The following is a 23,226-nucleotide window of genomic DNA, read 5'->3' as shown; positions in this document are numbered from 1 at the left end:
TAGGGACATGGATGCAGCTGGAAACCATCATTCTCAGCAAACTATCGCAAGAACAGAAAACCAAATACTGCATGTTCTCACTCATAGGTAGGAATTGAACAATGAGATCACTTGGATACAGGAAGGGGAACATCACACACCGGGTCCTATTGTGGGAGGGGGTGGGAGGAGGGATAACATTAGGAGATATACCTAATGTAAATGACGAGTTAGTGGGTGCAGCACACCAACATGGCTCATGTATACACATGTAACAAACCTGCACGTTGTGCACATGTACCATAGAACTTAAAGCATAATAATAATAATAATAAAAAACCTAATACAATGGAAATGCTATATATTAAAAAAAGGAAAACATGATTCATAATTAGGATAAAAACTAATCAAAAATAGATCCAGAAGACAGAATTTGTACACAAGTACATTGAATAGCTATTATATATTCCATATGATCAGAAAAAGAAGAAAGCATTGGTATGTTAAGGAATAACATGGCAGATATGAAAAAACACACCAGAAACAAACCTATAGAAATGAAAACTATAATGTCTAAGAAGAAAAAATACACTAGATAGAATTAAGAACATATTAGCCAGTACAGACAAAAATATTGGTGAATGTGCAGACACAGTAATAAAACTATCCAAAATGAAACAGAGAAAAAAAGATTTAAAAAAACCCAGATCATCAGTGAGCTGTGGGACAATTTCATATAGCCAAATATATGTGCAATTGGGGTTCCAGAAGAAGACGAAGAGGAGTGACAGAAAAAATATTTGAAAAAATAATGGCCAAAAAGTTTTAAAACTTACTAATATATATAAACCCAGAGATCCAAGGATCTCAATGAACCCCGAGCTCAAGAAACATGAAGGAAACTATGCTAATATACATATAATCAAATTGCTTAAAATGAGTGAGGAAGAGAAAATCTGAAAAGCTGCTAAAGAGAAAAAAAATCATATATAGAGGAACAAAGATTAGACTGACAGGTGACTTCTCGGAAACAAGGCAAGTCAGAAGACAGTGGAACAACATAATTTAAGGATGTGAAAGAATAATACTGTTAACCTATAATTATTTTTTTTGAGACAGAGTTTTTCTCTTGTTGTGCAGGCTGGAGTGCAATGGACTGCTCTCGGCTCACCGCAACCTCCGCCTCCTGGGTTCAAGTGATTCTCCTGCCTCAGCCTCTCGAGTAGCTGGGATTACAGGCATGAACCACCATGCCTGGCTAATTTTGTATTTTTAGTAGAGATGGGGTTTCTCCATGTTGGTCAGGTTGGTCTCGAACTCCTGACCTCACGTGATCTGCATGCCTCAGCCTCCCAAAGTGCTGGGATTACAGGCGTGAGCCACCGTGCCTGACCTGTCAACGTAAAATTCTATACTCTTCAAAATATCTTTGAAAAACAAAGATAAAATAAAAAACTGTGAAGACATCCACCAACTGAAAAAATTCATCAGTATCAGATCAGCAGTATAATAAAAGGAAGTGCCTCAGGCAGAAGAAAATGATACCAGATAGAAATCTTGACCTATGAAACAGAATGAAGAGCACTGCAAATGATAAATACGTGGTTAAATATAAACACTTTTTTTCTGATTTAAAAAGTTTCTTTAAAAGATAAGTGACTGTTTAAGACACTTTTCAAAAGAAGACACACATGCCACCAACAAACATACGGAAAAAACTCAACATCACTGATCACTAGAGAAACACAAATTAAAACCACGATGAGATATGATCTCACACCTGTCAGAATGGTTTTTATTAAAAAGTCAAAAGATAAAAGATGCTGGCACGGCTGTGGAGAAGGGAGTACACTTATATACTGCTGGTGGGAGTGGAAATTAGTTCAACCATTGTGGAAAGCAGGGTGGTGATTTTTCTTTTTTTTCTTTTTTTCTTTTTTTTGCCCTTGTAAACTTGCTTTATTTATTTTATTTTTTTATTATACTTTAAGTTCTAGGGTACATGTGCACAATGTGCAGGTTTGTTACATATGTATATATGTGCCATGTTGGTGTGCTGCACCCATTAACTCGTCATTTACATTAGGTATGTCTCCTAATGCTATCCCTCCCCACACCCCACCCCACGACAGGCCCTGGTGTGTGATGTTCCCCTTCCTGTGTCCAAATGTTCTCTTTGTTCAATTCCCACCTATGAGTGAGAATATGCAGTGTTTGGTTTTCTGTCCTTGCAATACTTTGCTGAGAATGATGGTTTCCAGCTGCATCCATGTCCCTACAAAGGACATGAACTCATCCTTTTTTATGGCTGCATAGTACTTCATGGTGTATATGTGCCACATTTTCTTAATCCAGGCTGTCATTGATGGACATTTGGGTCGGTTCCAAGTCTTTGCTATTGTGAATAGTACCTCAATAAACATACGTGTACATGTGTCTTTATAGCAGCATGATTTATAATCCTTTGGGTATATACCCAGTAATGGGATGGCTGGGTCAAATGGTATTTCTAGTTCTAGATCCTTGAGGAATCGCCATACTGTCTTCCACAATGGTTGAAGTCCCACCAACAGTGTAAAAGTGTTCCTATTTCTCCACATTCTCTCCAGTACCTGTTGTTTCCTGTCTTTTTAACGATTGCCATTCTAACTGGTGTGAGATGGTATCTCACTGTGGTTCTGATTTGCATTTCTCTTATGGCCAGTGATGATGAGTATTTTTTCATGTGTCTGTTGGCTGCATAAAAGTCTTCTTTTGAGAACTGTCTGTTCATATCCTTTGCCCACTTTTTGATGGGGTTGTTTGATTTTTTTCTTGTAAATTTGTTTAAGTTCTTTGTAGGTTCTGGATATTAGCCCTCTGTCAGATGGATAGATTGTAAAATTTTTCTCCCATTCTGTAGGTTGCCTGTTGACTCTGGTGGTAGTTTCTTTTGCTGTGCAGAAGCTCCTTAGTTTAATTAGATCCCAATTGTCTATTTTGGCTTTTGTTGCCATTGCTTTTGGTGTTTTAGTCATGAAGTCCTTGGCCATGACTATGACCTGAATGTTATTGCCTAGGTTTTCTTCTAGGGTTTTTATGGTTTTAGGTCTAACATTTAAGTCTCTAATCCATCTTGAATTAATTTTTTATAAGGTGTAAGGAAGGGATCCAGTTTCAGCTTTCTACATATGGCTAGCCAGTTTTCCCAGCACTATTTATTAAATAGGGAATCCTTTCCCCATTTCTTGTTTTTGTCAAGTTTGTCAAAGATCAGATGGTTGTAGATGTGTGGTATTATTTCTGAGGCTCTCTTCTGTTCCATTGGCCTATGTCTCTGCTTTGGTACCAGGACCATGCTGTTTTGGTTACTGTAGCCTTGTAGTATAGTTTGAAGTCAGGTAGCATGATGCCTCCAGCTTTGTTCTTTATGCTTAGGATTGTCTTGGCAATGTGGGCTCTGTTTTGGTTCCATATGAACTTGAAAGTAGTTTTTTCCAATTCTGTGAAGAAAGTCATTGGTAGCTTAATGGGGATGGCATTGAATCTAAAAATTACATGGGGCAGTATGGCCATTTTCACGATACTGATTCTTCCTGTCCATGAGCATGGAATGTCTTTCCATTTGTTTGTGTCCTCTTTTATTTCGTTGAGCAGTGGTTTGTAGTTCTCCTTGAAGAGGTCCTTCACATCCTTTGTAAGTTGGATTCCTAGGTATTTTATTCTCTTTGAAGCAATTGTGAATGGTAGTTCACTCATGATTTGGTGCTCATTTTGTCTGTTATTGGTGTATAGGAACGCTTGTGATTTTTGCACATTGATTTTGTAGCAGTGTGGTGATTTTTCAAAAAGGTAAAAACAGAACTACCATTTGACCCAGCAATCCCACTGTCGGTTATATACCCAAAGGAATATAAATCATTCTGTCATAAAGACCCATGCATGTGAACGTTCACTGCAGCACTATCCATCATGGCAAAGACATGGAATCAACCTAAATTCCCCACCAATAACATAAATAAATAAAGAAAATGTGGTACCATATGTACCAAGGAATACTATGCAGCCATAAAGAAGAATAAGATCATATCTTTTGCAGGAACATGGAGGGAGCTAGAGGCCACTGTCCTTAGCAAATTCATGCAGGAACAGAAAAGCAAATACTACTTGTTCTCACTAGTAAGTGGGAGCTAAATGATGAGAACTCATGGACAAAGACAGGAGCAACAGACATTGAAGAAGGCCTTGTTTCTCCTCTGTATTTTTATATTTAAATATCCACTCCTAGTGCTTGCCAGTTGGTATATGCTATATGTATTAATTGAAAAAAAATTCTACATCTCTAAATCAGAGCTGCCAGAAAGCAGAGAGGGTGTGGTGATTACCAGTGAGGGAACTGGCCTAAAGCAAAGTCAAAGAACACACATATTTTCCATGGAATAAAAATGTCAAAGAACTAAAATACGTTGAAACAAATTGTTGATATTCAGGATTTAAAATAAAACACCAAACTAAGATTATTATTATTATTATTTTTACCAAGAAAGGCAGTAAAGGTTAATTATATAAATGAATAAAAAATAAAAAGACAAAATTAAAGCTAATTTAAAAAAATATGAAAATGACAAATCCCCTACATTACAGCAATGGAACTTATAATCAAGACTCGGTTATTTAAAACATGAATATTTATAACATAGATAAAATCCCTTTGAAAGTAGAAACTAAGTTTATTAAGAATTCATGCTGAGGGAAAGGTGAAGATAAACACTCCAAAGAAAGTAATTCCTTTGGTTTTGACAATTTAAAAGTTATTTATCTTCTTACTGCCATTTTTTAGATATCTTTTTTTGTATGTTGGATTAGTGCCTTGCTTGTGAATCTAAACTCTTTGCCTAATCTGTATTATTGAAAACAGGTTATCTTAGCTTCATTTCTAGTATTGACAAGTCTAAGACATAATTTTGGCTATCTTCCTAAGTTTCTCTATGTGATACTCTTATCTACAAGTCAGAACTAAATACTAATAATCAATGTCATACCATAAATATGTATGTGGCAAGTTTGCTCATGTTATTTCATAATATTACGTAATGTTAGTTCAGTCTAGAATTCTGGAGATGTAAACGGCCTAAACATAAGATTCTGTACTGAAAACCTCTCATTTTATGAGGGAAGACATTAAGGTCCTCAAGAAGTCATATAACTTGCCCCCAGTCCTCTGCTGAGAGCAACAGTACTGGAAATAAAATTCTGGTTTCCAGAATGCTAGCATGATGTTCTTTCTATATAAATGCAATAAGTTTTGACATTGAAAACCTTAAAAATGTATATACATAGAGAGATAGAAACAAATGAATTATGAAGGAAATAGTGTATTTTGGGAAACATTGTAAGCAAAAATTTCTCAGCTAAAAATCAAATTAGAAAGTGAGTACTGGCTTTTCATAGAAAACGCTAAACACGTAAGACTACTGAGTCTATTGTAACTCTCAAGTGGCATCTTGATTAAATTTCTCAATGAAATTGTATAGGGTTAGAAAATCTCACTGCACTGCAATCAGATATCATGATCAAACTCAGGAGCTGAGATGCTCAAAATGTTTGTTGAATGAATGAATGATGAGTTCTCCCAACTACTGAGCCCACACCCCACTGCACTACAAGAGAGTGAAAGAATCCCTCACTTTCCCTGGAGACAATTTACTTCTATTCCCTCTCTAAGGTCTCAAATTTAAATAACCATTAGTTCTTTCTAAAATCCTGAAAGATTACTAAAGCAAACCACAGAAACACCAAATTATAGACAACATACTGGAGGTTTTATAATAAATATTAGTAGAAAACTTCATGTAAAATTTCCTCTAAAGGATATGATTATAATACAGATTAAACAAGACCAAAGAAAATAAACTTCAAACTGACAGAAGCCTACTGGAATAGATCTGCAGGAACACTAAGTGATCAATTAGTCTAAAACTGTGACAAATAGCCTGCATTTCAAAGCTCTCCTAGGTCAACCAGGAACTGGAAGGGTATTCCACAACTCATGATGAACAAACTGTGACATACAACAGGAAACACGCCAGTCTTTCAAGAGGATGTTGAAACAAGTTCATATAAAGCACACTTTAATTTTTCAAATCAATTTAAGCTTCTTCCTTCAATCTAGAGTCTTTTGTTTTCTAACATCAAAAGAATCCGATTTTAGTGACTTAAAAGAAAGCTCTCTCTCTAGGTTTTTCACACTTAAATATTTTTACAGTCAAACAAAGAAATACCTAGGAACATGAAAGCACAACCTCCAAAATAATAACCAATTTGAAACTTGATCGGAATTCAAAGCCTGAAATGCAACCATCAGCTTAATTATGGTTGATTTAAACAATTCCTTTCTTTGAGTGAATAACCCAGATTAACTGGGATTTTAGTATAAACTATTTAAACTAGGATTAGAAAACCCTGAAAAATGTTTTCAAAAATTAAACAAAATTAAAAATTTCTTCTTTTGCATTTAAGGACTCCCAAAGAAAGACTTAAAACAACAATTTTTAGAATTATTGACTGCACTTATCAGTTTGTATTGTGCGCTATACTATTATTCTCTGTGCTATTTTAGTGTATTAGGAAGATGAAAATATCTGCTTTTTAGCACAATAAATATGTCTTATTTAAAAACTTAATTCTTTTGGATTGAAATTACTTCTATAAAACTTCAATTATTAAAAATTGCTTGTTTTATTTGATCAACCGTTAAATGAATATGTCATTTTTTATTTACATTTCAAGCCTAACGAATGCCAAAATAAATTTGCATTCCTTGGCTTCTTATCTGTGCGTACTTTCTAAGCAGCAGAGAGCTGAAATGATATTTAAGCATTCACTTAAAGCCCTAAATATTCACACTATAAATCCACTGAAGAAATCATCAAGAATGTAAAACTATCCATAAAGTGATGATTTCTGCTACAGTTAGGTTTCTTTAAATGTGTCCTTATCTTTATTTCTAGGAGAAAAAAAAAAATTAAAAGTGGCACAAATACCTTGTAGGTCAAGTGACCACATGTAAGTGATCATCCAAATTGGGCCACCTCTGAGAGTAGAAGAGGGTGCTCTAAACAATTAGGCCAGGTGAAAACTGGGCAGTCTCAGGCAAATCTAGACATGTGGTCACCTTACTTCTTGGAGTCCGAATGAAAGCACAAGTTTACAGTTTTTTGAGGCCCTTTGAGGGTCTCAGAAAGGTCCCTAAGCCTGTTCATTCTAAGTTTCTGCATCCCATATTATTCTATCTGTTCCTACCTTCAACAGCATCATATACCCTTACTTACCCAACCACCATGTCCTTGGGTCCAGCAGTTACAGTGCAGATCCCATCCTCACAGTGTTTTCCCACCAGGCTGTGGGCATGCAGGTGGATATTTTTTCCATTTGTGACCAACTGAACAATAACCTTTGCTGGTCCCACATAGTTGCAGATCTATATAAGAAGCACATTTCAAAAGTCAGCACACCTGACTCTCCAGCAACATGGAAAAATGTTTATGATATGCCAGTAAGTATAAAAAGTACAATATAAAATTATTCATATATGTATACACATTATTACAGCCCTGTTTTTAAAAGTATGTGATGAACAAATGACAGGGTGAAAGTAAATGAAAATGTTAATGGTGGTTGTTTTGTGTAGTGGGAAGATACACTCCAAGAAGCAGGCCACTTAAAATACAGTATGTATTGTAAAAGTTGGAGCAACACATCTTAGAGGATGCTGTGTTGTCATGAAGCCTCCTTTCCTATTAACCAAGAACATGCTTTCCTCTGCACCCTCATCAAAATTCTTGGTTACAAAAGCTGGGTAAATGATTGATGAGAAGGAAACTGGTGGTTGATGGGAATCAAAGGAAGAAGGGAGGTAAGCAGAAGCAGTCCATCCTAACTCTGTGCCATGTGATTAGACAGAATCCTGCCCAGGGACCTGGTTCTGAAGTTTGGCTATAAACACTCAAGCATGAGGACTTGGCCTCCAGTCATCTCTTAGGATACCTGAGCCTTCAGCCGTCTCTGACTTCTGATAATTGAGTTACATATGCTCAGGTTATAGTAAGTGTTTTCAGTTCAAAAAAGTGCACTTCTTAAGTACAAATCCTTAGATTTCACCCCTGTTTTGCTGTTGTTTGATAAAATTAGAGTTTTCTGTTTAAAGTAATTTATTTTTTATTGGTATGTCTTTAAAATGACAATAGCAATAAAAAGGAAATAGCATGGAGATAACAACATTTGTAGCAAAAAACACTTTGATACCCTTTCTTATTAGTCACCTAGCCCCCTATAATAGACTAGATTCCTTCCTTGAGAAAGTGCCAAGACTAAAGTCATACTAACGTTAACAGAAAAGACCTTATTTTAACCTTCTTAAATCCTATTAAGTCAGAACCCTGTGATAAATTCAGCTAAATACTTGGAAATGCATTATAATCTCCTCAAAAGATGAACTATCATCCTGGTTTGCCTGGGACTGAGGGGTTTTCTGGGACACAGGACTTTCAGAGCCAAAACCTAGATTAGTTGGTCACCCTATCTCCTTAGCTCATACTGTACATTTTTTTTTTTTTTGAGATGGAGTCTCGCTCAGTCGCCCAGGCTGGAGTGCAGTGGCACAATCTCCACTCACTGCAAGCTCTGCCTCCCGGGTTCACGCCATTCTCCTGCCTCAGCCTCCCGAGTAGCTGGGACCACAGGCGCCCACCACCACACCTAGCTAATTTTTTGCATTTTTAGTAGAGACAGGGTTTCACCATGTTAGCCAGGATGGTCTTGATCTCCTGACCTCGTGATCCGCCCACCTTGGCCTCCCAAAGTGCTGGGATTACAGGCGTAAGCCACCGCGCCCGGCCCATACTGTACTTTTTAAAGGACTGCATAATCTAAACCCCAAATCTCTCAACTACACAGTAATTTGAAATGCATAAACCTATACAAGCAGCCCACAGTTTGAAAGAAAGAGAGAGAGAAGAAAAAGAAAGGAAGGAAGGAGGAAAGGGAAGAAGGAAGGATGGGAGGGAGGGAGGCAGGGAAGGAGGGTGGGAATCACACCTAAAGATAACTCTTTGATGGAAGTCCTAATGATGTAAACTTGAGGAAGACCCTAAACCTGCCAATAATACTTCTTGGAAAGAGACAGAATCCTTTCAACTAGCCTACTTCTACTATAAACTTCATTAAATGGATTCATATTTTATTGAAGCAGGGATTTGGTAGGATTTTCTTAGTAGGGACTTTTCCCCAACCCAATATTTCATCCAAGAGTCGAAAAGCTGATCAGAGTTGGCATTACTCCCCAGAGAGTTTGCAGGGAGAGAAGCTTCACTCGTCAACAAAGGATAGATTCCCCTACAATCAACTGTGCAGCTCCCCTTCAAGGCCTCTATGCATGCACTTGGCTAAAACTGCTGCAAAGGTCTACTTCTAAACCTTCTAAACTCCTTCTCAAAGAGCCGGGCCCCAAGAGCAAGCCAACCACAAAGAGGGTTTCTAATTAAATTTGGTCTTGACCACCTCAAAGCACAAAAAATTTCTTAAACAGGTATAACATTTAAAAAAAACCCTGGGTATAAAGCTAATTATGAATTCAGTGCTTTCCCTTTAACAAGGAGAAAGTCTCTGCCCTTAAATGTGGGACAGGGAATGAGAAGTTCTGGGTTTGCTCCAAAGCTGACTGCTGTCCCTAGATACTCCCTACAGATTGCTGATGCCAGTTGTGTTTCCTGGTGTTGACATCTGAAATCAGTCTTTGTTATGATGATATATCCCACAGGGGCTTCTTCAGCAATAAATCAAGAGTGAAATAACATGAAATAAACCATGTAATTACACTTTTAAGTGACACCAGCACAGGACTGCAAGAGAGCAAGGCATAAGGTAATGCTTCACTTGGGTGAAATCAGGTAGGCTTTCCACTTAAAAAGGACACCAGAAGGAATGCATAATTAAAGCCCAATCGCGTCAGATAACTGGGCCCTTCGATGTTACCATTATGAGGGAATTAGTCTCTGGTACTGAAGGAAAGAGGTCTGAGGTATCCTCAAAAAGTACTCATGTATTTTTCACACTACTACTTCATGACTGAAGGGTGGCAAGAATGAGGAACTGGGTAGTCCCTGAGGTAAAGGAACTGAACATGCTGCCAGTGACTCATGTGCTGCTAGATCCATTTGAAAGAGTCCAAGTCAGCATCGCATCATCTGGTTTTCACAGAGACCACAGGGCAACGGACAGGGAGCCCCCTGGGTTTTGTGGACTTTCCAAAATACTGACTACGGACTGAAAGAAGAAAGCTGAAGTATGACAAGAGAAAATAGTGATACTATTTGCAAGTTATATGGCACATGAAGACACTGGCACTCTAACATGGGGGAGACCATACTTCATAGGATGCCATGATGACAGACCACTGTTTGCAATCGATTCAGAAATTCATTTGCTCTACGGAGATCTTAGTTCTTTTTATTCAGTCTTCCTTTTACTTCTTTTACTCCTTTGAAAGTTAAGTTTAAAGAGAGCAACTGTGTCTGTTAGGTTTTTTTCAAAGAGTCTGAACATTGCAGGCTCTTATTAAGAGTTAAGCTTTCCAGCTGGGCGTGGTGGCTCATGCGTGTAATCCCAGCACTTTGGGAGGCCGAGATGGGTGGATCACCTGAGGTCGGGAGTTTGAGACCAGCCTGGCCCACATGATGAAACCCTGTTTCTACTAAAAACACAAAATGTTAGCCAGCTGTGGTGGTGTGCACCTGTAATCCCAGCTACTCGGGAGGCTGAGGCAGGAGAATCACTTGAACCCAGGATGTGGAGGTTGCAGTGGGCCAAGATCGAGACACTGCCCCTCTAGCCTGGGTGACAGAGCAAGACTCTGTCTCAAAAAAAAAAAAAAAAAGAGTTAAGCTTTCAATTAAAGCCAAGGAGACCAAGGTGATAAAACTGAGTAATCAGCTACCCAGGGACACTATAAGAGCATGGACTTTAGGGACATACTAGCTGGGCTTGAAGATAGTTCCCCATTTAATGGTTGTGTGACTTTGGGCACTGCTCAGTTTCCCCATCTGTAAAAGGGAGATAATAATAGTATCTCAAAGGGTTGCTGTGAGGACTAAATACATTAATGCATGTAAAGCCTTTACAAGAATACCTAGCAAATAACAGTAGTTTAAAAGCATTAACTTGTCTTATTTATTAATTTATTACTGTAAGGTACTCTTCCACCTAGAGATTTTTAAACAATATGACCGTCCTGAGATTATTATTATCTTATCTAAAAGCAGGTGGCTGGAATAAATGACTGATTTAGGTCACTTCTATTTCTAGGGTAAATCTTTTTTTGCATGCCATATTTTATTGGGCTTTGTTAATTTTCCAGTATTAATTATGTTATTATAGTAACAGCTATCATTCTTGGAGATACCCAGGACTTCTTGGCATTCTTGATGAAATTTAAGACTTTCTTCCAGGAGCTTTATGACTCAATACCTACTGATGACCACACACTGCATCTGCTTTTTGAATAAGCCGTAGAAACCATGGGTCTCAGATAATACCAATCTCAGTCAAATTACCTCTTTCTATTTAAAACAATTTTGTCACATTGGGGTAAAGTATGTGCTGGTTCTTCAAAGGTGGTTACAGGACACAGTCTAGAATTTTCCAGGAATCAGGATTTGAAATGTCCACTTTGCTCCTTGGGTAAATTCGGCCAAATCACTTTGGCAGAATGCAGAGTTAACATGAATTTAAGAGGTGACACATGAAGCAGTTCTTTTCTGCTTAGCTTTTCTTGTGAAGTGATTGATAATGATGATGACGATGATGATGGTAATGAAGAAGAGGAGGGGAAAAATATAAAATTTTCAAATGGAAATCTATCCTGACTTCACATGTGAACCTCGCTTTGTCCTCTACTGCACTAAGCAGCAGAACAATGTGGTAGTCTAGGAAGTCTGAAGCTAGGCTGCTGGGCTCAAGACCGACTGTTACCACTTAGCTGTGTCAACGGGGAAAGATGGTTAACATCTCTGGATTTCAGTTTCTCTGTCTTTAAAGTTAAAAGGAATAATTGATTTCATAGGTTTTTTCTTTTAGGATTAAATGAGTTAATGCAGTGCTTGGCACTTAATGGGATTAGCAATCCCAAATACAAATCCTCTCTCCCACCTAGGTAATACCTCACTAATAACCAAAATCTGTCTATTTATTCAGTGAGTATTTAAAGCCCCTCCTATGTTCCACACACTGCAGTAAATTAGGGGATGAAGCGATGCATGGTGAATGCAGAACAGACACAATCTCTGTTCTTGTGGAGAATTAAAGAGTGGGACTGACACTAATTGAATAATCTCACAAATAAATGCAAAAGTGTAACTGAGAAGAGCTTACACAGGAGATACATAAAAAGCACTTGACCGGGTCAGGAGGTCAGGGAAAGCTTCCTGAGGGAGTACTGAGGGTGGAGACTGAAAGAAGGCTAGGAGTATAACCAGGCAAGGGGGTGGGTGAGGCCAAGGGGTTTAGAGAGTCCTCCTGGCAGGAAAAACAGCACATGCAAAGGCTCTGTGCTACAGTCCTACTCAGGACCTCCTTGGACCTACCCATTACCACGTCTCAGGATTTTCTTCAAGCGGACAACTGCCACGTGGTCCCTCTGCTTCCCTATCGAGGAGCACCCATTTTTCAAGAGGAAGACCTAAACCTGAATCTTCCATGACACCCTCCTCCCTACTTTAGCCCACAAGGTTCCACTACTGCCTCCTTTTTTTGAAATTTGATTGGAAGGAACAAGGCAGGAAAACCATATGCAACCTAGTGCAATATGAAGACAGGGTTCAGTAATTAAATGATTACTGTCATACTTCTCTTGCTTGTTGAATTCCCAGAGCCGATACAGCTATACTTCCTAACTTACTGTGTTTTATGGAACATGCTAACTCAGATGATCCCCACAACAGCCCTGTGGGGTGAGAGGTAATACCCCATTCCACAGCTAGAGGAACCGGGGCTCAGAAGATAAGGCAGGTTGCCAAGGTTCCTATAAATGGAGCAATCAGGCAATCCTTGAGCTTGGGTCTGTCCTCCTCCAAACTATTCACATTTCCCATTGCTCTGTGCTACCATGTGACATGATCATTTGTTCTTGTGTGTGTGTGCAGTCTCCTCAGTGTTTCATAGCTCTACTCTGCCTAGACAGTGTTGGTAGACGACAGTTATTCGTAAACACCTTGTTTGTTTGGCTTTGCTGGTATGTGTTGTGAGAAGAGAGATCTCAGGAATGGTTATAAGAAGTGGTAGAGGTGTACTTGTCCCCTTGTAAGGCTCCTTTATAAAATCATGTCACAGACATGAAACCATGCATTCATTCTTTTCTGTGAGGTTGCAAGTCAGATTATTAGGCACAAAAAAAAAAAAAAAAAAGGAAAGAAAGAAAAAGAAGAACACTATTTTAATAATATTTCTTCTCTCAGGGATGAAAAACAGTCAGGCTTTATTGTTTACTACTTATTGAGCAACCAGGGCAACCAGGAAGGACAGAATGACCTTTACCAAATAAGACAGTACAGAATTATGTCCAGCACAGTTTCTGGCATAAAAAGATGCTTAGTAAAGTTCATCTCTTTCTCTGTGATGCAGGAGATTTCAAGTTGATCCAGTCTGTGATCCAATCCCAGCTTTTCCCCCTCCTAGCTCTGTGGCCTTACACAAATTAGATAACCTCTGAGTCTTAAGCTCCACATCTACACAAAGGGCCAATCACATGACTTCAGAGGGCTGTCGTGAGGACTACGCAGTGCCTGGCACATGGTAGGTACTATTAAAGTGCCAGTTTGTTTCCTTCTCTATTATTTGTAAAGACCCTTGGGCCTCCGAAAGTCCCTGTGAGGGAGGCAGAGTTGACTCTATTACCCCTATTTTGCAGATAAGAAAACAGAAGTTCAAACAGATTGAGTAACAAAGTGACATAACCCAAAGTCATACAGCCAAGACACAGAGGACCCTGGAATTCATTATGAGTCTTCTGAATATAAATGTGGTATTCTCAGTAAGGTAGGGGATGGCATGAAAAAAATCCTCTTCGACCCACTGTTGATGGCATGTTTTTTTTTTTTTTTTTCCTTTTCCTGGTAGTACTCATGGATGTGCATTGATTCACCGACATTCTTTCACCTGTTTTGTGCCCCTTTGAATGACCAACAGCATACATGGCTCATATCAGGCTGGGATTAGAAGAGCAAACTGCCATTTGACATAATAAATAAGCTAAGAAGTTCTCGTGAATTACACAGAGACGATGAATAAAATCTCTATGTATAACTTTTCTCTGAAAGTTTTATCTTTTCCCTCATACTTTGACTCAGGGTTTCCTTTTTTGTTTTATTTTAATTTTCAGTTTTACCACATCAGATATAGCTGCTTACAAATTATGCTTCTTTTGAGAAAGAAGTAACACACTATTGCTAATTCCAAGAATTGCTGGGAACTTGGACCTCAACAGGTGTCACTACATCATCACGAAATTACCAATAAATCTTTACATTTGCATGGCCTAATCATTCATCACTGCAAAAGAACATGGAAAGAGCAGATAGTTTGTAATTTATTAATGCATTGTCTTATAAATGTTCACATATAAGCCTTTTTTTTTTTGCCAGTTGGGTGGATTTTTAAACAGAAAATAATGTATACAATACTGGTATTCTAGTGTCATTTCTTTCCTATATTTCTTTTTCTCTTTCTTTCTTTTTCTTTCTTCCTCTCTCTCTCTTTTTTTTTTTTTTTTTTGAGGGGGAACAGGGTCTTGCTCTGTCATTCAGGCTGGAGTACAGTGGTATGATCATGGCTCACTGAAGACTCAACCTCCTGGGCTCAAGCAATCTTCCTGCCTCAGCCTCCTAGGTAGCTAGGACTACAGGTGCATGCCACCACACCTGTTTAAATTTTGTTTTTCTTTTTCATAGAGACAGAGTCTCGCTATGTTGCCCAGGCTGGCCTTGAACTCCTGGCCTCAAGGGATCTTTCCACCTAACCTCCAAAATTGCTAGGATTATGGGCATAAGCCACTGTGTCTAGCCTCTTTTCTGTATTTCTTACCCTCTTTACTACACTACATGTGTTCTCAAATTCTTCTTTAAAGTATAATATATATAATATTAATTCAAATCTTCAAAAAATATCCTCTATCTGATCACCTCTCACTACCTTCACTGCTACTCCCTTGGTTTCCAGCCACCATCATCTGTCTCCTAAGCTTTGCTCCTATGTTTCCTCTGCGTGTCCTGTCTCCTCATGGCTTATTTTCCTGAGTGATCCTGTCTGTTCAAGTCATGTCATGCCATGTCTTATCACTCCTTCACTCAAAACCCTCCCAAAGTGAAAGCTGTTAAAGATGAGCGATTAGTGCAAGGGGGTTCATTACACTATTCTGTGTTTGTATATGATTAAATTTTTCTATGTTAAGAAGTTAAAACAAAATCCTTTAATATTTCTCCATATTAAAAGACAAAATCATTATAATGGCTTACAAGACCCTAGGCGATTTGACCATCTCATGTCCTCTCTGTCCTTTTTCTTCTTACTTCTATGCAGCCACATCAGTTTCTCACTGTTCTTGAACTTGCCAGGTGAGCAATCTTAGCTTTTGCATTTCCTATGTCTTCTGCCTAGAACACTCTTTCCAGGGACATCTGTATACCTGTATATTTCTTACCGGCTTTCAGGCTTTACATAATTGCCATCTCTCAAGGTGGCCTTCACTGACCACTCTACCCCTACCAAAACTTTTACCCCCAAATCCCTTGCTGCTTTCTCTGCTTAATTTTTCTCTATATATTAATTACCATCTAATAACTACACATTTCATGTATTTTGATTACTGCCTCTCTTCTCCATTAGGACGGAGGCTCAGAGTGGGAAGCTGGGTGTGGTAGTGTGCACCTGTAGTTCCAGCTACTTGGGAGACTGAGGTAGGAGTGTCCTTTGAGCCCAGAAGTTCAAGGCTGCATTGGGCTATGATCACACCACTGCACTACAGCATGGGCAACAGGGTGAGAGCCTGTCTCTTAAAAAAATGAAATAAAAACAGTGAGGATATTGATTTATTCTCTGTTGTATCCTCAGTGCTTGAAATAATGCTTGTCAAATTGTGGGCATTCAATAATTAATACATTAATGAATGCATGATTAATTAAGACATGATAAAATGTTATTTATGAAGGCAATTACTAAAATATAAAGAGTTGGGTTAGGTGACGGGTGGTGGGTGAGGAGTGGAGATAACTGTATTTTTTGTTGTTGTTGTTGTTATTTTGTCTTTTAAAAAATGGCTAATGGAATACTACGCAGAAATAAAAAAGAACAAGATCATGTCCTTTGCAGGGACATGGATGGAGCTGGAGGTCATTATCCTTAGCAAACTAACATGAGAGCAGAAAACCCATTATTACAGATACTGCATATTCTCACTTATAAGTGGGAGGTAAATGATGAGAATACATTGCTACATAGAGGGAAACAACACACTCTGGGGCCTATCAAAGGGTGGAGGGTGGGAGGACAGAGAGGATCAGGAAAAAGAACTAACAGATACTAAGCTTAATACCTGAGTGATGAAATAATCAGTACAACAACCCCCCATGACACATGTCTACCTACGTAACAAACCTGCACATCCTGCACATAAAATTAAAACTTAAAAGTAAAAAAAAAGGCTAGATACCAATGTAGCATCTCAATAGTCTATTTAAATTAGAATATGATTATTACACACCAGAGCAGAACACTGGTCTAAGTTGGAGGCAGGGTTTCTGGCTGGGGGATCTGGTTGCTGCACTGGCCCTATGGTATCTGGTAAAAGGGATCTAACCACTAAGAGGTATGAATTCTGCCAGCTGTGAGAAAGTGAAGGGAGGGCAACTCTTCAATAATCATCCTTGGAAAATTAGGGCAGCAGTTCTTCCCTCAAATTCCAAAATACCCCCTTGTACTTCTCTCTTCCCACCCTAACTGCTGTTGCCCATTAGGCATTCTCTCTTGTACTGATGAGTCTTGGCACCAGATTCAAATATTTCCTCTATGTCTCACTTTGTTATTTCCCTCAGAGGTCCAGGATTTGCATTTCTGGTCCATTTCAATTTCACTGTCTGTTATTCCTCAAATGAGAGGGCCCTTCTTTGATATTCACTGTGGTGATGGATAGGAACAACCACCCCACAGGACTTTATCAGGGGTAGTCCTGATAGTAGTGCAGGGGTACACCTCCAAGATCTCAAACTAGTGGAGTATCTTTCAATAAAGAGCAACAGGCTTTGGAGTAAGACACAGCTGGCTCTGAATCTGGGCTCCCATGACCATCTGGCAGACTCTGGGAGGGTTACTTAACTTTTTTACTTGTTTTCTCATTTGTAAAATGTGAATACAAATACATAATCTCTAAATTTTCATGAGGATTAAAGGAGGTAAAGTGTCTAGCACAGTTTTTACTATATCAAAAGCTCAAAATAAATGACAGCAATTCTTATTTCTCTCTTCCTACCTTAAGCAGATATCTGCAGCTGAGATTCTCTCTGACTGTAATGAGAAGGTAGAAGTCATTGCATGCATGTTCCTTCACTCTCTCCCCTCCTTACTGTTACTGAGTCTCAAAACATCCCTGCTACTTCACATATCCTCTCCTAATTCAGAGAAACATGTTTGTTACCTTTTCCAGGGCTAACCATTCTGTTTTTACCCTTAATGTTTATTCCTAATCTTCTTGAATTACCCTTCTCTCTCTCCAAAGGATTCTTTGCTTGTCTACAGATGTGCACTGCTTTTCTTCCTTATTCTAAAAAAAAGCCCCTTCTGGATAATGATGACAACCATAAAGGTTAACATTTATTGAAACCTATGGGCTGGGCATGACACCAAGAAATATTGAACGATTCTTTCATTTGATCTTCTCTATAATCCAATGAGAAAGGTTCTTAAGCGGAACTTATACCTGTTTGAATGTCATTCTATTTCTCCCTACCAAGTACATAAGAAAATCTCTAATTACTAATGCTGAACACCACCACTTAATCTGAGGCCCTTTGCAAATGTAAGTAATCCCCTGATCTGTCAAATGAAAAAGTGCGTAAAGGTCATGACAGATTCCATGTTTCCAAACCCACTAGCCATTTCTTATTCCTCACCCCTGCTTGACGTCTTTGAGAATGGGATATGTTACCATTCCCTCCTTGAAAGTCTCCCCCAACTCCCCATTTCACTGGCTGCTTTGGTTAAGGCACTCTTTCTCCTCCTCAAAGAGATGTTTCAGAAGAGATTGATGCTCGGTCCATTTCTCACCTTTATTGTGATCACTCCCTTGACATTCTTATCAAGTCTCCTGGATTGAACTGTCTACTCCAAGCAGATGACGGCTGAATTGAAATCTCATGTTCTCTTCTTCTTTTTAAGCATGTGCAACCTTTCCAGCTGTTTGTAGGGTATCTTCCTGTCCATAATACCTTTACAGCTCAATGTGCGCAAGACTTAACTAATCACCTTTCTTCTCAAAGCTACTCCACCTCCTGCAAATGGAAATACAAATGCCGCCTTCTAAAAAATTGCAGCAAAAGCCTCTTTTCATCTTGGATTCCTCTCTGTCTCTTGTCTTTTATGTTTAACCAGTTGCCAAATTTCAGCTGAGTACCACCCCAAAATCTCAGTTTATCCCTTTCTCCCATTCTCATTCCTTAGTTTATCTATCTTAGCTTGAACTCTTAGTTTAGCTCATGAAGAATCCCTGCAATTCTTCCAACTAGTGTCTCTGGGCCTTTCCCCTCCAATATGTGTTAGCAGACTGCTACCTGATTTGTAATCCTAAAGCACAATGCTGCTGATAATTTCTCATTCCTATATAAAATTTCTATTGCTTACCCATTTTCTAAAAACATACAGTTTAAATTCTTGCACGATTTGGCCTTATCTAATATCTCCAGCCTTATTACCACCCTTGCCTTCCATATGCTCTTCATTCCAGCAAATTATTTACTATTCTCCATTCGATCTCAGAGATTTCTACTTTTGAACCTTTGCTGCTGATTTTTCTGCTGTGCTGTTTTGTCTAGTTAGATCTATGCTTTCATACATCTCTCCCTTGAATCCTTCTATAATCATCCCAACTAGCTGACTCTTAGAAATTTATCTTTACATTAGAGCAATTAGGTCATTTATTCTTTCATTCAAAAATTATCTTGTTCAACAAGTCCTACATGACAGCCACAGGTGCTGGTTATGCAGTGGTGATTCAGGTATTTAAGGGCATATCTTAGTCTCTCTATTAAATGGATGGTTTCCTGAGGACAAAGGCACTATTTAGTTTTCTGTTTTTCCAACCCCTAGAACAGAACCAGTGCCTACTTAATCAATATTTGTTAAAAGAGCTAGTGAATAAATAAATCATTGTCTCCAGGCTACACTGAAAAAGGAGGGAGCAGAAAAGTGGTGTTCCCAGGCAACTTTAGGAAAGGCTGAGGACAGTGGGGCCCAACCATCCAACTGTTGAATGGTTACTGTCCTAGGACAGGGTTCATCTCCCTAATCTAACTCTGAGGGATCCCTGAGGAGTTTCCGCAAAGTCCTAGCAAAAGTTGAGTATATGAAGCCGATTAACTTTTGGAATTTTACTAACTCCTCTGCTTGAAACCACAGTCAGGAACACCTAACCCTGACAATATTCTTATTTCTAAAGAGGATTATTTTTTGAAGCCCTTGTACTATTTTACGCTTTTCCACTTCGAAAAACAATTTTCATTTACAGAGACACTGGCTGCAGAGATGCTAAAACATCTTAAATGTTTATAAATTCACCTCTCAGGTGTTAATAGAATTCGAACTTGAGACGCAGTTTTCCTATTGTGCGGGGGCTTGGCCAAGGAGGCAGACAATCGCCAAGGGTTGGTTCTAGGTAAAACTAGAAGTGAGACTGAGAGGAGATGCACTGCCCTGGCTGCAGGCCCTGTGTGATCTCACATTCACCACCAGCAGTGAGACTCCACAAGGCAGCTGCATAAGGAGGGCTTTCCCCACCAGTGTCCTAGAGACATGCTGTCACTCCCACTGGAACACAGCCTTAACGTGGCAGCGTCAGTTTATGCTTCTGAGTCACTGAAAAATATCCCAGGAGTGCAAAAATAGGAAACATTAAACTCCCCAAAGTTGTAATTCAAGTATGATTCCGTTTGGAGAAAACAACAGGGATGACAGCACAGTTTACAGAGAGTCTGAATAAACTGTGCTTAATATAAATGTCTCAAAATTTGAGAATTTTGAGAATGTTCAAAATTTTCATTTTGGTATAATGGAAGAATGTTCTCTATTATACCAAATACATTTGTGTAAGGCACATCTTTTCCCAAATGTGGCATATTAAGCTTACCTTTCTCAAATATTTTTTAACTTCTTATTTATTTATTTACAGGCCTAGCCTGAAGTCTGCAAATTTTCAGATAAAAACATTTGGGTTAATTTTTAGTGCTGCAGTAGGTGGCCAGAGTTCTAGTCACCAGGTACTGCTATGATACAGCCTGAGTCACCTAACCTCTTTGGCCCTCTTAATTCTTCATTTGCAGAATCACTAGATAATGTCTCACTCATTTTCCAGCTCTAAAATTCTATGATTCCTAGTCATATGCATAGGACACAAAAGACAACATCCAAAGATCACATTTTCAAACTACAAAAAAAAGTTTACCATCACAGAATTTCTGAGTTGGAAAGAACCTTATAGGTAAACTTAATTTTAAAACTGTCAACATTTTAAATACATTTCACCACAATTACAAACTGAGAAAACATACAATCAACACTCAAATTACCTGTTGCAATGGGACCTCTGATAGCATGGAAAATCAAAATTTAGAGACAAAGAAAAAACCTTCATGTTAGGCAAAGATTTCAACTTTTGTCATTAAAACTGAGACTGAATACCCAAAGTGTTTACTTGCAGTAAATTCAAGGAGGGCCCTGCCCTGGGTAGTTAAGTCCTGATAAGAATCTGTCTGTTCTGAGGATATGTCAGAAATGCTTCAATTACATAAGTAGGGAGAGAAAAAAAGACACACAAACAAAGATACACTGAAAAATTTTAATCTAAAAGGTTTTTTAAAAAATCCTTATAAATAACATAAAAGTAATTAGAGGAATTAGAACACATTAGATATGATCGAAGTGTGTCCAAAACAAAAATTCTAGGTTTCTCATTTATTCATTGAAAATAGAGATTATTAATGTAAATATTTAATATTCTTTTAAAATAATTTTACAGTCTTTTAACACATTGTTTCTGACTCAGATTTAATTTAAAATAATTAAGAATATCTCTGACTGTGATACCCAAATTTACTTGGGATTGAATATCACTGATTTCTTATTTCTTAAAGGTATACAATCACCCTCATGACTTATTTTTCTTGCTTAGAAAATCTATTTTATCACCTTCACTGAAACCCAGTGGCTAGAGAAGCAATTAGGTTCTTAATAATTGAAAATACTTAGAGACATCATTCTGTGTAGAATTTCCTTTGTACTACAGTAAATACAGCTGCCCTGTACAAGAATTTGGACCATGTTGGGAAGAAGCCAATTAACTGTCCCTTTCTTCAAAAGGAAAGTACATAAGATAAAGAGCATTTCAACTATTCTATTGTGATTTCCTGTGGAAAGCCCCTACTAAATTAAGAGAATTACAAGTGAGTAGAACTGGGAAATTTTCTTTGATTTCTTGGTGCTACTTTACTGGTCATTTTACACTCTAGATGCTAATAGGGCAAAAGAGAACACGATCTAAGTGTCAGACTGAGGTTAACCAAAATATTGTACCATCTATGTACTATGATGTAAACAAAAGTAGGAAGGGGGGAAACACCAAAATTTCTCACAAGTTCTAGGATCAGTCAGTAATTTGGAAAAATGGTAGTACTTTAAACCTGCAAAAAAACCCTTTAATGTCATAGCTTTATATTGTTCAGCCTGTATAAACCAACTAAAACACAAAGTATATGAAATAAGTCATACATTCTACAGCTTGGATAAAGTAGTGTGTAAGCTATTAATTTCTATTATTTTGGGGGATCTGTCAGAAAATTGTAATTGTCCTATAACCAAATCTTGATTATCCTTTGTTACAGATTTATCATTTATTAAGTAAATATCTTTCTAAGGGCATACAAATAAAAAAGAAAAAAAATTACTTATTACAAAGGGTCTTAACAAGTTAGCTTCCCTGCCCTGCAGTCTTCCTGGTCATTTTTGAACCAATTCAGTGACAATGAGCTCACTTTGTCCTAAGGCAATACATTCCACCCTCAGACAGCCCTGATTGTCAGCAGCAACTGAAACCTCTATCTCCTGGGGCTTCCATTCAGTGCTCCTTATTTCATCCTCTTGTGACAACAGGACACATTTAATCCTTTTTTCTCCATCACAACCATTCATATATTTGAAGACAACCAAATCCTCCAGGCTATAAATTTCTCAGGCTCAGTAACGACTCCCCATTTGAGGGAAATTTGAGTTCTGTCACTCTTCTGCTCTGAAGACACTCAAGTTGGTTTCTATTTCTCTACAAATGTGGTGCCCAGCAGTATTTATTACACTGTATTCCTGGTGTGGCCTTTCATCACAGAGTGTAAATGAGACCACCACTTCCTTGGTCTTATATATATCATGTTTCCATCAATGCAAACTAATGAGGAATTACTTGTTTGGTAGTCACATCGCATTGCTGGTTCATGTTGAGTCTGTTATTAACTAAAACTTCTAGATCTCTTTGCATGCCCTGCTGCTAAATCATCTCTCTTCTACCCTGTACTTGTAATTTGTTTTCTGCACGCATTTATATCTTTTAAGTATAATTGCTGAAGAATTGGGTCCATTGTCCCAGCTTTCAAAATTAATTTGAATTCAAATTGTTTGTTGTCTACCACTTCATGTCACCTGCAAATTTAATAAGAAACTTCTGGGGCTGTATCCAGGACACTGATAAAACTTATTAAAGTGTCTGGGGAAAGATCCCTGGAACCTATCACCAGAAATATCTCTTCAGATTGACATTACCAGCATGGGAGATACTGTGAATCCCTGAACTACCAAAACAGGGATATCCAGCATCTCACTACCTAACCCTTCTAGAAACCCTGTCAAAGAAGACAACGATGTAGGTTTGGTGTGATTTGTTCTTCTTACGGTGCCTGAGATGGCGACCCA

At 38.2% G+C, this 23,226-nt stretch overlaps 1 protein-coding gene across 2 annotated transcripts in view; it reads right to left on the bottom strand.

The window, feature by feature from the left end:
- The window catches only part of NFKB1 (nuclear factor of kappa light polypeptide gene enhancer in B-cells 1), a 104,949-nt gene that overhangs the window by 46,340 nt on the left and 35,383 nt on the right, over positions 1 to 23,226 (bottom strand). For both annotated transcript variants that reach the window (XM_011992255.1, XM_011992256.1), the window contains exon 5: positions 7,290 to 7,438. In XM_011992255.1, the coding sequence (XP_011847645.1) occupies positions 7,290 to 7,438 (149 nt within the window). The remainder of the gene's footprint in view (positions 1 to 7,289; positions 7,439 to 23,226) is intronic.

The sequence above is a fragment of the Mandrillus leucophaeus genome, unplaced genomic scaffold, assembly GCF_000951045.1.
Source record: "Mandrillus leucophaeus isolate KB7577 unplaced genomic scaffold, Mleu.le_1.0 Scaffold409, whole genome shotgun sequence".
Classification (NCBI taxonomy): domain Eukaryota; kingdom Metazoa; phylum Chordata; class Mammalia; order Primates; family Cercopithecidae; genus Mandrillus; species Mandrillus leucophaeus.
Note: the sequence above shows the minus strand (reverse complement) of the source record. Positions and strands in the feature narration are given on the sequence as shown.